We start from the raw sequence: 14,973 nt of genomic DNA, 5'->3' as shown, positions 1-14,973 counted from the left end.
GAGCATTTTTCTTGTACAAGCCAACTTACAAAATTCACGTGTCAAAATAAAGATCATGTTGTTCAATAAGTTTTAGACCAGTGATGTTAGGTATATATAAATGGCCAAAGTGGCTTTTTTCAGACAATGTTCGCAGCTAGCCAACTGTACTGTTAAGTCAATTAAATCTAAAACAAAAATCTTAAACAGATTGCAATGACGTATTAACAAATGGAAATTGGAAACAATTGGAACTACTTTCCCATTATAAATATTATAAAATGTCCAAAAAATAATTCTACAAGAAAATCCCATGTTAGGCTTGGCTTTTAAATGTTACATTATGGTCATCCTTTATTTACAAGATGTTTAAACTTAAGATGTTTTAATTTATTTTATATTTACACTTGCTAAAACAATTGACAAATCAAACAACCAAAAATTAGGACTACCCCGCCAACTTGGTTCAGATAATGGAGAGTAAAAAGGTAATCTGATTTAGCTCTACTCCAGAACTTGAGCAGAGTAGTACTAGGAATACGTTGCATTCTCAAGTGCATCCAAGTGAATATAAAAGATCGGATGACACTATTCAAAGAAGAGTACCGCTCTCCTGGTATTTAGCCAACATGTCTCCCTCAACAAAAATACTGGCCATCGATTCCACTGATGTGCGTGGGATCTTGCTATGCACAAAGTGGTTGCCATGTTGATCAGAATCATAGACTGATTAAAACAAAGAAGCCATTCAGCCCATTGTGTCTGTGGCTAGCTCTCTGCAAGCAACTCACCTAGATCCACTCCCCGATCTTTTCCCAGTAATCCTGCAATTTTCTTCCCTTATACACAATAGTCACTGCACTTCAAAAATAATTCATTCAGTTCAATAATAAAAACCTATCTCCCGTTATACATATGGCTGGCTTAAGATATTAGCACATCACCCTTTGTAGTGTCCTGACTGCTGTGCTAATTATGAAACTTCAATGCAGTGTAAAAGGGGAGCTAATTTGACACAAACGATAAATTGGCTAAAGTGACTCAAGTTCTTGCCAATCAGATGACCAATTCTCTCTCTTTACCCAGCCATACCTTTTTCCCATTTCTTTTATTAACAACAGGCACTCTTTCATCTCCTGTCAATGTGTTTACATCCAGTTTATTAGGATTTCTACAGCGATGCCTTTTCTGTTTAGGTTTTTGAAATGGGGTCAACAGCATTTCTCCACTCTTCTGTGAAAGGAAAAAAAAGGGCAAAAAAATCATTTGCTTCATTTGGGTAATACACATTCAAACAAAGCATTCACAGCTCTGTGAATATATATTTATATGGCTGGAATTCCTAGCAATAAACAAAGGGGTTTTAGTAAGTTTTCTACTTCATATACTTACTTGATGAGAAAGCCATAATCAGTGTATTTGAATCATACAGATTTGGCCATTGCATTAAAACATAAATGTTAATGGCTCCGAAAGGAGAAAAAAATGTATGCTTTTGCACTTTGTTCCAAATGAACTATTTCCACAAATCTACACAGGATACAAATGATATGGCCAATATTCCAACTACAATATTCACAACTTGCTGCTGTGCAGTCATATGTTTTTGATTTTACTCCTGCTTTAAATCAGAGTCCTAATGCTTATTTAGTTGAGATAAAGCACAATGGATCAAATGGAAGAGTGAGAACGTGCAGAATTTTGGACAAAAATTTGTACTACATAATGCAGAGAGATTCAAAGTGATCGCCAGCATAGAGTGGAGGAGCTGTGTCGGGATTAGGAACAATGTCAATTTAATTTATTTTTTCACATATGTAGGTATTCACTGGCTAGGCCAGTATTTATTTCCCATCTCTAATTGCCCTCGAGGTGGTGGTGGTGAGCTCCCTTCTTGAACCACTGCAGTCCATGTGGTGTAGGGAGGAAGTTCCAGGATTTTGACTCAAAGACAGTGAAGGAATGGTGATATAAAGTTCCCAGCTAGGATAGTGCTTGGCCTGGAAGGGAATGAGCAAGTGGTGATGTTACCATGCAGTCGCAACCCTTGTGCTTGTGCTTCTAGTGGTTGAGTATGCAGAGAGGTGAGCCGCTACAGTGCATTTTGTAGATGATACACTGCTGCCATTGTGCAACAGGGGTGGAGAAAGTGAATTTTCAAGGGTGGTGGATGGGGTGCCAATCAAGCAGGCTGCTTTGTTCTGGATGGTGTCAAGCTTCTTGTGTGTTGTTGGAGCTGCATTCACCCAGGCTAGCGGACAGTATTCTATCACATTCCTGATTAGTGTCATGTAGATGGTGGACAGGGGAGCCAACAGGCAAGTATAAAGGAAAACGATTCCCAGCATTTGGCCTACTCTTGTACCAACAACATTTATATGGATGGTCCAGTTCAGTTTCTGGTACTGGGGGGTGTTGATTGGGGGGGGGGTTCAGTGATGGTAATGCCATTGTACCCAGCATTGATGGTGGTGGTGTCTGGACATTGTCTCTAAGGTGCAATTCAGTGATGTATGACAATTCAGGCTGTTGCTTGACCAGTCTGTGAGACAGCATTCCCAATTTTGGCAAAGCATCCTTACCCTACTAATGAGGGTTCTGCATGGTCAACAGGGCTGGACATGTCACTATCATTTCTGGTGCGTAGGTTGATGCCAAGTTGTTCATTTAGTTTAATTCCATTTTTTGACTTTGGAGTGGCTTGCTAGGCCATTTCAGAGCGCATTTAAGAGTCAATCACATTGCTCTGGAGTCAAATATAGGCCAATGCACGTAAGGATAACATATTTCCTTCCCTAAAGGACATTAGTGAGTGAGATGGATTTATATGACAATTGTTTCATGGACACCATTACTGAGGTTAGTTTTTAATTCCAGATTTATTAATTGATTTCAAATTCACCGCTGCCATGGTGGAATTTGAACCAGAACATTAGGCCTGGGCCTTTGGTTACACACATTACCACTATGCTGCCACCTTCCCCAAATTCAAACTTCAAACCAAGACTGAAGAAACTGGAAAGCATTTTCTCAAGAATTGATATATTTTTTAAACCTCACTGCACCATCTCCACATATAAAATTGGAGACTAGGATGAATTTTGGTAAACAACCAATTCGGCAGCTAGATGAATCATGGGAATCTGAATGGAAAACAGCTTCAACTTGAAGCTATCAACATTAACTGGCTGCATTAGCTTCTGTGTTACAAATGAAACAAAATCTTAGGATCAAATTAAACTGCCCAGGCTATTACAGCTTCAATGAATGAAAATTGTGGCAAATTTGAAAACGGCATAATTTCATATGAATGCTTCAGTGTTTGCACCCATGTCACTGTTAACGCTGGTAAACCATAGCTTTGTGAGTTATTGCAACATGTCTTGTGGAATTGAGAACAGTGGAATTCTATTTACACACCTGATATAAGGCTGGAAACAAAGAATGATACATTTTATATTTCATTCTTATACAAAACCTTGGTCAGGCTCAACTGTGTCCAGCTTTGGTCTCCACACATGAAGAGTGATATTGAGGCTTTGGAAAGAGGAGGACCCGCTTAGACAAATTCCCAGCATAAAGTATTTTAGTTCATGATAAGATAAAACAGTTGGGACTGCCCATTTTAGGGAAGTGTAGACTTACACATTATCTTACAAGCCTCAATCAGTTCATGAAGGGAATATTGTGTTCTAGTTGACAGTATATTCTAATTAAATAGATCAAGGACCAGGTGTCACAATTTGAAGCTGCATGAGGCTAGATCTAGGTTAGGTATCAGGAGGTGGTTCTTTACCCAGAGAACAGTGGACCTCTGGAACAGATTACTGTCTTTTGCAGTGGATGTCACATAGGTGGATTCCTTCAAGCGAGAACTAGATCCATTCTGGTTATGACATACACCATCTTTTACTAAAGATAAACATTGCAGGGAATTCCAGGCCAAACTGATCGCCTGGACTGGTTTTGGTCACCTAGGAGGATCAAAGTTGAACGTCTCAGGATATTCCCCCCTGAAACTGGTCTGGGATTTTGTGTGTTTTTGTCTCTCCCAGGTGATCACATGGTCTTGGTGGGTGGAGAATGCATATATTGTGATACACAAGGTATGTGGAACAGACTGGTTGAACTAGAGGGTCTTTAACATTCAGTCATTGCTCATGTATTGATGGGGCCTGTAGACATCTTTCTCTGTTGCGATAGTTGAGAGGTTGGTGAGGAAAGAAAAAAGTAAACTCCCACACAGTGTAGTGCTAAATAAAAAGACTTGCGTTTGAATGGCACCATTCACAACAACACTGACAATTGTATTCATGATTTGAAGTTTTTGGATCTCCAGTATTTATGTGCATAAGCCACATTTGACATTAAGTTTGAGTCTTATGATGTGATTCTGAGTGTAGCTCTGAAATAATCTAATGTTTGGAATTGTGGCCCTACTCCATAAGATAACAAGTTTCCCACCTACGTTAGTTAGGATTAGACTTAATGATTAAACCACTGGTCTCCAAACCAAATCCTAGTCTGCAAGGTGATTCAGTTTCTGACCATACTGCATACTGGGGGCAGATTGCCTCAAATTCTGTGTTCTATGCTTTTCTCTTCTCCCCTATAATTGACGACTTACTGGTATGTTGTTTGTTTCACAGTAATAAACATTTCCTGAAAATATAGCATAGCTTTCCTGTGGGTAGTTGACACATCTTTTGAAAGTCGGGATAGGAGTTCCCGTGGGTGCTTTACTGTCTACGTACAGTGTCCCATGAAGGAAAGATTGAAAAGGACTGAAACCTACAAATATTGGAACGGAGGTTTGAAAAGAAATGTGATTTGGATGAGGGTCTGAACTTTCTTCAAATTAATGGAAATAGATACTTACTTGCACAATGTTTGGAATGTTATTCTGAGATTAAAGTGAACATATTTATGTTTAATATTACTCCACTTCAAAAATTCAAGATGTATTATTTATTCTACCAGCAATAGTAGCCACAAACACAAAAGCAAATTTTAATACTAAAAACTGGTAAATCTAATTATAATCTATAAACTGGGAAATTCAGTACAAAAACGTACTCGTGAATGTGTGTAAATTTCTATGGTAAACAATACTGTTCTTTGAACATATCATGTAAATATCTGCATTGCTATACTTACTGGTACATAACTAGGCATATCCACAGTATAAGCTGGATGAACTTTCAGCCATTCCACCAAATCTTTATTTTTGGGGGCTTCTTCCCCCACCAGTCTGGTCCCATCTTCTAAATTAATAACAGGGATGCGTGCCTCAGGGTCCAACTGACCAGGGGATGGAATGTTTCTTGGTTGTGACGCTGACTGTGTGCTCTCCTCAAAAGCTTTGGTCACTTCCACATCGTCCTGAAATTCAAAATGCATCGCTAATTTTACAAACAGCTAATTGCCTGCACCGTCAGGGGGCTTTATATATGAATACCCAGGCAGGCATTTAAGCAAACAAAATATTTTCATTCTTATGTTGCCATGTCCAGATTCTCCATTTTTACAGGGGACATCAAGGTTGTTATTTTATGGCTTCAGCACAGTACATGTCAGTGACCTTAATCCACTCAGCAGCATACGGGGCTTGGCTTTATTCTAGATTAAACCTCAATTATCTTATCAACAAGAGTCTTGAATGTTTCTCAGTACAAAGGCGATTTCTAATTTCATTGCATCAGTTCTATGAATGCAGTAATATTGTCATTTCTGTATCTATGCAAAGTGATTTGGGAAGGAGGGGTGACCAAAACAAATGGCAATCTAACTCAGGAAATTATTGAGCACACCAAAGATTTGAAGTGTAACCCCCCCTCTAAAAACCCATCTAAAACCAGACTAAGTGAGCAAAAATGGAAAAGTAGGTTCTGGGCTCATACTTCAGAGAACATCAATTTAAATCCAATCAAGACAATTTGAGAATTTGAATTGTTAAAACCAAAACTGAACTAAAAACCTAAGACCAATAAACTTTTGTGAAGCTGTCAAATTGCCATAAAATCTAACCACTGGTTTTTTAATCTTCTTTAGGGAATACAATCTGCTGTCCTTCCCTGGTTTGGGCTATGTACAATCCAATCCCACAACAATGTGATTGATGCTTCGCTGCCCTTTAAGTCACCTTATAAGCCACCGAATTGTGAAGGCCTGCCTGTAATTTCTCAGCACATAAGGATGAGCAATAAATGCTGGCTTTGCCAGCAATGCCCACATCCCCTGAACAAATTAAAATACAAATAATACATTCCTGCTGTTATCCCAGTGTGTTTGGCCAATACTATTCAAACAGAGTTCAACAAAATATTAGCGTGTTTTAATACCAGCTGATGCCACTACTGCTACTCAGCTTACTTACCGCACTTAATGATGTCCGTTTGTTATTCATAAATAGGAGATCAAGACCCTCAACATTTTTCCTTCTTCCTCTTCTCCTTTTTATTGGCATTTCCCCATCAACTAGTGAACCATTTATCATAAGTCCAGTTGGTGTTCGTGAAAGGCCTGCTTGCAGCATTTCTATGTGGGCTTTATAGGCATCAGATACTGGCACAGAGGCATTCGGCAAAACATACTTGGAATTAACAGAAAGGTTACTGACTGAGGTAGAACTTTTTGCCTCTCTGGAGGCTTTTGATAAGTCCACAGCTCTCTCCTGTCCACTGTCTGAGGCTGCTTGGGACTCACGAAGCTGAGCTACCATCTCCATCAGGTTTCTTCTCCTTGCAGCTCGCTCAGCTTCTATTTCAATCTTCTTTCGTCGTCTCCTGCGTTGCCTTGGAACTGACAGGTTCAATACATCATCCTGCAGTGAGAGAAAAACAGACTTTGCATTTAGTATCCAAAACCTATTTCCATTCAGTACAAATTAGTGTTTTCCACTTTGAAAATGCAAGGTCTTTCTAATGTTTCATTAAAAAAAAATCAATGATTATGTAAGAAAATATCAGAAATAAAACTTTCTGCACCAAATTTCTTCTGATCAAATATGAAAAATGAACGTCAGCAAAAAGTTTTCATGCCAGAGTGCTTTTGAAGCAAATGAATCTCTCAATGGAGAACAATGGAATCTTTTTAAAAGGTACCACGGAGTAATTAAGTTGTGATCCTCATAATGCAACTATCGCTGCCTTCCATTAAAGAATAGCACAACGTTAATTTAAATGCAAGAGTCCAAATAAATGAGTGATATTAGCCCCAAGACAACTATAGCCCCAATCCTCACACCATCTATAGTTTAGCAATAATCTTACTTTTTGCACTGCTTCTGGTCATATTTTTCTTCCCTGTATCAAGCCTTTTATTATAAACTGTCGCCATTTACAGTGACTACTGCCCACAGTAACAGGCCATGGTTATTGGACCCTCCCACCAGTGGTAGTACTGTAACACCTTAGTTTGGACTCCCCTAGCTCCTTGGACTTTGATGCAGAGAGAATCTGGTATTCCAAGGCAACGCAGATGACGAAACAACACCACCAATTTTGGCTTCACAATGATCATAACCATTACTATTAATGAATAATATAAAATCAAAACTGAATTACATTTACTTGTCCTGGTCCAATTATACTTGCCCTTGAACCTCATAGCTTGAAGACTACACTTGGTTCTGTGGACATGTCACACCATGGGAGATTGTCTAGTATTTTTACATGCAAACATTCAAAAAATGCTGCAACATAGGGCAGGATTCTCTAATCTCATTTGTCCTAATGTGCTGCTAATGTGAATGGAGAATTTGACACAGACAAAACTCCATTCATTGCAGTGGCACCGCAGAATCCCAGCCGCAGCTGAGGTCAGAGGTTTCTAGCAATAATGTTTAGCATAAAATGTTAGGATTTGAAGGAAAATCCTGAAAATTAGAACATACAACTTTGAAAAATGTCAAAACTTGATGCTAAGTTAATGGAACTGGATTAAATTTTGTACTTTATGCACCATGAAAAACAGTGATCTGTATTGTTCCAAACAAACACAATCGAAGATAGCTTTAATTTAAAGTTCCTGTTGACATGAAGGGTTTTTTTTTGCTTCTGAACATTGTGGTCAGTAAGATGAGGGATGGTGGTACCGGAGAAGACATCCCCACCTAACTTCTGGCATCAATCTTCCAGGTCATTAATTAGATGGCGTTTATACCAACAATGTTAAGAATATTAATAAACCACAAAAGTGACTGAATACTCTCAACTTATAGTTCATGCTCGAGGAGTCAACATTCAATTTTGTCATTCTTCCCCCTCCACCAATCAAGAACCCACTTCCTTGTATAAATTGGAACAGAATGGTGTGTGGTAAAAGAAAACCACTGAAGTGTAGTTTACCACTGTGAAAATGAAATGCAACTTCATTTCTCTGCTCTACATCACCTCAGGTTTGCTCTTCCATTTATTTCAAATATATTTGACACTGTGCAGCTATAATATTAAAACACCTACCCTTGATACCTGAGGAGAACCAGCTACATCTTCACAGGCACTGAAGCTCCCTTGACCTACCATGGAGAGTTCTGTGAAACTCCTCCTTGGCAAAGGGCTTTCCACTGATGTGGGTGTATAGTTGATCATGCCATGAAAATCAAATGGCTGACGCCTATTTATAGGCCACTTTCCCTTGACCACTGCTTCACATATATTGTCCAAACGATTAATCATTACACGATCCTGCAATGCAAAACGTAATTGTTAAAATGGATACTCTTGGAACAGTGGTGCCATTAAGATTTTAGTAAACATTTACTTAAATCACATAAATTGTGTGTGTGTAGCTGCACTGAAATCAGGAATTTTACATACTAATATTTGAGTAAAGTGTAACAAACACCTGGAATACAAACACCAGTTAAAATGATAGATTTTGTCTTTTAAAACTGGGTGTGCCTGTGGAGAGTATTTTGTACTATATAACCACCAGAGTACATTTGCTCAAGCTCGCCTGTATAGCAATAATTTAACAGTCCAAATAGATTTAAGAGGATGATCCTGCATGATTAACCATGACTTCTTTGAGGAGGTTATAGTGGGACTCCAAGGATTTCACATGGAAAAAATAAATAAGCTAAACCTGCATGGAAAATTTAACAAAAACCCATAAGAATCTGGTGATCAATTAGCATGTAGAAAGCAAAGAATGTTCATCAGAGTACTCTTGAGGTGTTGTTGAGCATAGTCCTACAGGTGTCAGTTTCTATACCCTCCCATTTGCAAGAAATTTGCTTACATGTAAATAGGAAGAGCAGTAGAGGTTAGCTATACAATTGAGCAAACAAATTAAATTTAAAACCAATAAGTGAAAATTATTGCAAGCATGTTAGAAAATATATTAAGCATTTAAAGCTTGGAGCTGGATTAGTATAGGGAGACACCAAGTAACCAGGGTTATTGACAACATCCAGATATTGTAGCAAAGCACTTAAAATAGCAAATAGAATAGAGACATACAGCCAGAGTAATGGAATATATTTCTGTAGATGCTATGCTAGGCACTTGTGACACAGGGCTCAGTCAACACTAGGAGTGTGCAGTACAAGATAGATACAGTGGAAAGAATGAGCTTTGATAAATCATTAAAGAACCTCAATTTGCATCTGTTAAGGAAACACGGACGGATAATGATATGATTTATCTATATAAAATATTAAATCATGTTGATAGATTAAATAATATTCCTACTACAAAGTAAGTTAACAAGCGCATATAAATTGAATTTAGTAAAAAGTTTAACATATCAAATCTTGGAAGAATGCTACATCTTTGGAATAATTTGCTAGGTAGTGGGGACAAAATCACGGGCATGCTGGAAACACAGATAGATGCTAAGTTACCAGATTAATGATAGGCATTGATGGGCAAAATGGGGCATGATCTTACCAGCTCGCCACACCGAAATAGCGCAAGACGCCAAAAAATCTAATTCGCACCTTTTTTATTGGCGAGAACCACTTCGCACCCAGAAAGGGCACAAAGTTTATTAGCACCAGATTTCCATCTCATTACTTTATTTATTAGTGTCACAGTTCATGCCCACCTGGCACACTGGCTGTGCCAGTTGTAAGTGTACCAGGGCAGTGCCAAGTTGGCCCCGGTTTTTGAGGGGGGGGGGGGGGGAAGAGAGGCACATGCCTATATGCATGGAGTTGGGGGGGGTGGGGGGTTGTCACGGATCCACCAGGGGACCCATTGGGAGGGCGATGATGGCCCGCTGCCAGTGATCCGTGTCGGTCTGGGGAGAGAACATGGACTAGATCCAATGTCTGTGGGAGTGGAAGGAGGTCACCCAGTTCACTGGCAAAATGAACTACCCGGGCGCTCTGGAGCCAGTTTCACTCGATACAAAACTTCTTTTGTTTTCATTCACCCACTCACCCTCCCCGTACTGTTGAAAGATTGCAATCCTCAATGCACCCAAAAGACCAGCGCGGAGGACTCCCATTTCTCATGTTATGGTAGTTTGAATTTTTGGGGGGGACACCACCCATGGTGTTTTATGAGCATCTTAATTAGCATCTTACCAATTGCTACACAAGAACACTAGAAGGTCTTATAACAACACCATGGAACAACTTAAAATATAACATATGTATAGTTAATACAACATAGAAAATGAATAATAAAAGCAAAATATTGCAGATTTTGGAATCTGAAACAAACAATGTTGGAAAAACTCAGCAGGTCTGGCAGCATCTGTGGAGAGAGTAAATAGAGTTAATGTTTTGAGCTTTTGAGCTAAAGAGAGGTAATGTGATGGATTATATACTGTATTGGGGTGGAGCAGCTGGAGTAGAGTAGAAGGTCAGTGATTGGTGGGAGCTAGGAGGGATTGCAACAAAGATATGCAGCTCATGAGACAGAGCAAGTGTTTATGGCAGAGAGAAGGTTCTTATAGTTACATAAAGGTGAGATATCAGAATGTGTCGCTGGGAGAATAAAGGTCAATGTTCAGTGATAACAAAAGTTATAGAACAAGTGACAGATGGCCCTGTGGAGGAGAGGGTGATTTTGCATTGTGGAAAAAAATGTTTTGGATATAAAAAATGTTTTTAAAATGGTCAAGGTGGAGGAGAAAGGTCTAGAGTTGTTGAACTCAATGTTGAGTCTGAGGGTTATAATGTGCCTAATCAGAAAATGAGGTGCTGCTCCTCCTTGAGTTTGCATTGGGCTTCACTGGAGCATTACAGCATGCTAAGGATTGACATGTGGTCATGATGCTGAGTTGAAATGGCAAGAATGAATGCCATGTAGGCTTCATACTTTGAGACAAGTAAAACCATAATTGCAATACATCGTTACCATATTTGCCAGGCAACACAGATAAAGAATAAATACTTGTTTAGAAAGAAATTACAGATGTCCATACATTCATATTTTTATATAGCAAGTGATGATTGGCAAGGTTTAAAATACTGACTCTCTGCACGCGATTTTGAATAAAAGCTAAAATGCCTTGCACTGGACGGAGAAAGAAGATTATATACTTATCAATTCAAACTGTGAGTATGCATCAAAAGAACTTTGGGAGGATTAGACCATGGTCAACAAACTGGGGCAGTGTGATAGAATATAACTTTTCACATGTAGCTTACTACATATTGAAGTCCAGATCTCATTTGTTTGGCTGTGGGAGACCACATGCTATGCTACCAAAAGGTGGATGGGAGGGTGGCGCAGGGCAAGGGAAATTGCAGGTACAGGCAACTCTTGGGTTTCACCAATGATTAAGATTGTCTCTTAGCTGAAGTGAGGCAAAGAAAAACCTTCAAAAGAGAAGGCAGAAACTGCTCTAGTTCCTGGGAAGTGTATTATTACAGTTACCATTACCTTATTTATGATAAAATAATGTACATGTTTTAAAGGACACAAAATCAACAACATCCTATTTAAATATCTTGTTCAAAGGAATCAAAATTTGGTCAAAAATTGGATTTAAATAAATCTGGTTCATATTTAGTTCTCTTTAGTGCAGTACAACCATGAATTATAATTCAAAGTTTAGAATCCAACTAACCTTTGGCCAGAAGGAAAACGAATATGTTCTTTCGTGAAGAAGCTGAGCTACTGTGGGTTCACTATCTTCCATGAAGAAGCCATCACGAGTTTCATCACGGGCAGTGCTTAAAGATGCATTACTTTCTTCATCAAAATGTTTGCCTTGGGAAGCAGTACCAGCTGAGAAGAAAACCACACAGTTTCAATACGTTATCACCAATATGTTCTTGTATTCAGTTTGAAGTCTGTTTCAACAGCAACAAAAATAAAATACAATCTACCAGTGAAGTAATTTAAAGTATTTTACACCAGTACTTGCCTACTTTATATGGACATATTATATAAAAGAATGTTAAGTACGACTTGCAGTCACCAAGACATGTATAAAGATACAGCACACCGACTACTGTGGTATTAGCTGCCAACCACAAATTTCAGTTTTTTGATAAGTACTTTTTAAAAATTTGCTCATTGCCCTTGAGGAAATGGCGCAAAGTCATGCTTGTGAAAGTGCTGTAGAGCTTGATGACTGTATTTCCACAGTGGTGCAAATTCCAGGAATTTGACCCAGTGACAGTGAAGGAATGGCAATATAATTCCAAGTCAGGATGACGCATGTTACTTGGAGAGGTGCTTGAAGATGGTGGAGTTCTCATGAGGTCTGCTGCCCATGTCCTTCTAAATGGTAGAGTTTATTTATTAGTGTCACAAGTAGGCTTATATTAACAGTGCAATTAAGTTGTGAAAATCCCCTAGTCGCCACACTTTGGCGCCTGTTCGGGCAACACTGGTACAAATCCCACAAAGTTGACTGCTGCCACATATATCTCTGTGATATACTGCTTTAATACTGGAGTTAGCCTAATGCCTGGGTACAATGGGAGTGGAGTTGTTCCAGTTTAATTGAGGACAACGCATGACGCTCACTACTTAGGTACACATGATGGAAATCCGCAGCTTTTTTCATTACTCCAAAAAGAGTTTTAAATGATCAAACTGACTATATGTTTTAACACATTTTCATCAGGATTATTTTCAGGTATAAAATAGGAATACAGTTGGCATTATGTTGAACAATCTTAAAAATGCAAAAATGGAAAAAAAGTATGGTCCTTTCATTTGTTCGTTTATCTGAAAAGAAATCTTTATCTTAATAAAAATAGTTTGCACATGAGAGCAGACTACTAAACACATAGTTTTTAGAAAGCAAATGGTTAGTTAAATATTGAAACTCAACACCATACCTTCAGGTTGGGATGATTCTTCTGATTTATCATCGTCATCCTCTTCCTCATCATCATCATCGTCTTCTGACCCTTTCTCAAATGGTAATTTAGGTCTCAATTCCTTTTCATCAGCGTCAGCAAGCAATTTCGTATCCACGTCTAAAGTCTCTTTAGTATCATGCTCAACCTTCACAGACAATGGTCCCGAGATGTCCTGACATTGTGAATCAAAATTTATTTTCTCATCACAATTGGTTTTTCCATCTTCCTTAACAGGGACTGTGCTCTCCTCTTCCTGAGATGGTGGTGTAGGACATTTTAGCCCATCATCAGTTTTACTATCATCAAAGTCAGTGTGTTCTGTACTTTTTTCTTCTTGAACTGATGTGGATGGGACAACAGAAGGCATTTGGCTCAGACAGGCACCAGGTTGGTTTTGGAAAGGCGTACTGCTCCGCTGGCTAGCCCCTTTGTTTTGAGCAAAGTTTTTATGGGCATCCAGGAAGGAAAGCTCAGTGTCATTTAGAATATGATAGTCTGTCCTACTGACTCCATGCTTTGCAGCACCAATCAATAAGTCTTTATCATGTTTGCCACACTCCCACCATTCAGGCAGATCCATGCTTGGCTGGCACAACTTGAGCCGTTCATCGAGCTGAGCGTGAAGCAAAACCTGCTCTCGAACCTTCCGTAGAAGTTCTATTCGATACAAAGTTCTAGATGCACGTTCTTCCGTGATTGGCTCAATGAAAATCGTGGAATCAGACTCTTTAATAAAAACAAGGTCTTTACATAAATGCAAAAATCAAAATCACGTTCCCTTCAGTTGCTGCTTCCGAAGTTTTATACTTCAGACTCTCATATTGCACAGATCACATTCAGATCAATGGATATTCTGAAAGCAATCCCAACCCCTTCCATCCAAAATGATCGACTTGGATATGTGACCCAGCTCAGGCCACAAAGTGAGCATTGAATAATCGGCCAAATATGTACTATGTTTTCTTGATTAATGGTCGACAAGGCTGACGTGAAACTTCCAGATAAAACATGAAACAGTGAGTATTGCCAGAACAATTTACTGGAGGTCTGAATATTGTGATCTTGCTCTGCTTCCAGACTAGCAGGGAAACAAGGTTGGTAATTTTCTATAACATTATGCTGCTTGAGGTATACATTTAAATAAAACAAGCTTCTTATGCTTGCAGTAGGAAGATGAATGCAAAATGTTTAAACTGAAAGCTACTCAAGAGGAAAGATTGCAAAGCTTTTAAAAGTTTGTCTGTTTGGCATTGGTATCAGAGAGGATTGACTGAAATTTGGCAGGATTCTGGCTTGGAACAATCTTCTGGCTTATACACCCACCTCTCCATTGTACCAATAAGATACTGCACCCTATGCAATTAGAGAAAACGAGCTGGAAGCATTAGAAAATCTGGTTAGTAATGCCAACTTTTCTCCTTTTTTGACACCAGTCCGCCAGTGGGCAGACAGCCTATCCCTGCCTCTAGCATTACACGTCAAGAACTTGTTTTGCTTCTTTTCCACTATATTTCTACCACCAAATGCCCACCCCAAATACAGAACAGGGACCCAGAAATTCAGGACCTGTGTCTTTTGTGACCAGGAGTTGAGATTATTTTGCAGGTTTACTGCAAATGCCAATCTGTAGAAGCACGAAAGGATATAAACTAGAAAAACTTTAAATTTGTGCCACATTAATTACATCACACACGAGCAAGAGTAGACCTTCAGCCCCT

At 38.9% G+C, this 14,973-nt stretch overlaps 1 protein-coding gene across 5 annotated transcripts in view; it reads right to left on the bottom strand.

Moving 5' to 3' along the window:
• Positions 1 to 14,973, bottom strand: part of chd7 (chromodomain helicase DNA binding protein 7) — a 250,095-nt gene that overhangs the window by 3,599 nt on the left and 231,523 nt on the right. For 4 of the 5 annotated variants that reach the window (XM_078216215.1, XM_078216216.1, XM_078216213.1 and 1 more), the window contains exons 31-36: positions 13,232 to 13,981; positions 12,007 to 12,167; positions 8,442 to 8,666; positions 6,356 to 6,802; positions 5,137 to 5,361; positions 1,072 to 1,212 (exon numbers count right to left, since the gene is read on the bottom strand). In XM_078216215.1, coding sequence (XP_078072341.1) covers positions 1,072 to 1,212; positions 5,137 to 5,361; positions 6,356 to 6,802; positions 8,442 to 8,666; positions 12,007 to 12,167; positions 13,232 to 13,981 — 1,949 coding nt within the window. The remainder of the gene's footprint in view (positions 1 to 1,071; positions 1,213 to 5,136; positions 5,362 to 6,355; positions 6,803 to 8,441; positions 8,667 to 12,006; positions 12,168 to 13,231; positions 13,982 to 14,973) is intronic. The other variant, XM_078216217.1, reaches the window with a different exon arrangement.

The sequence above is a fragment of the Mustelus asterias genome, chromosome 7 (genome assembly GCF_964213995.1).
Source record: "Mustelus asterias chromosome 7, sMusAst1.hap1.1, whole genome shotgun sequence".
Taxonomy (NCBI): Eukaryota; Metazoa; Chordata; class Chondrichthyes; order Carcharhiniformes; family Triakidae; genus Mustelus; species Mustelus asterias.
Note: the sequence above shows the minus strand (reverse complement) of the source record. Positions and strands in the feature narration are given on the sequence as shown.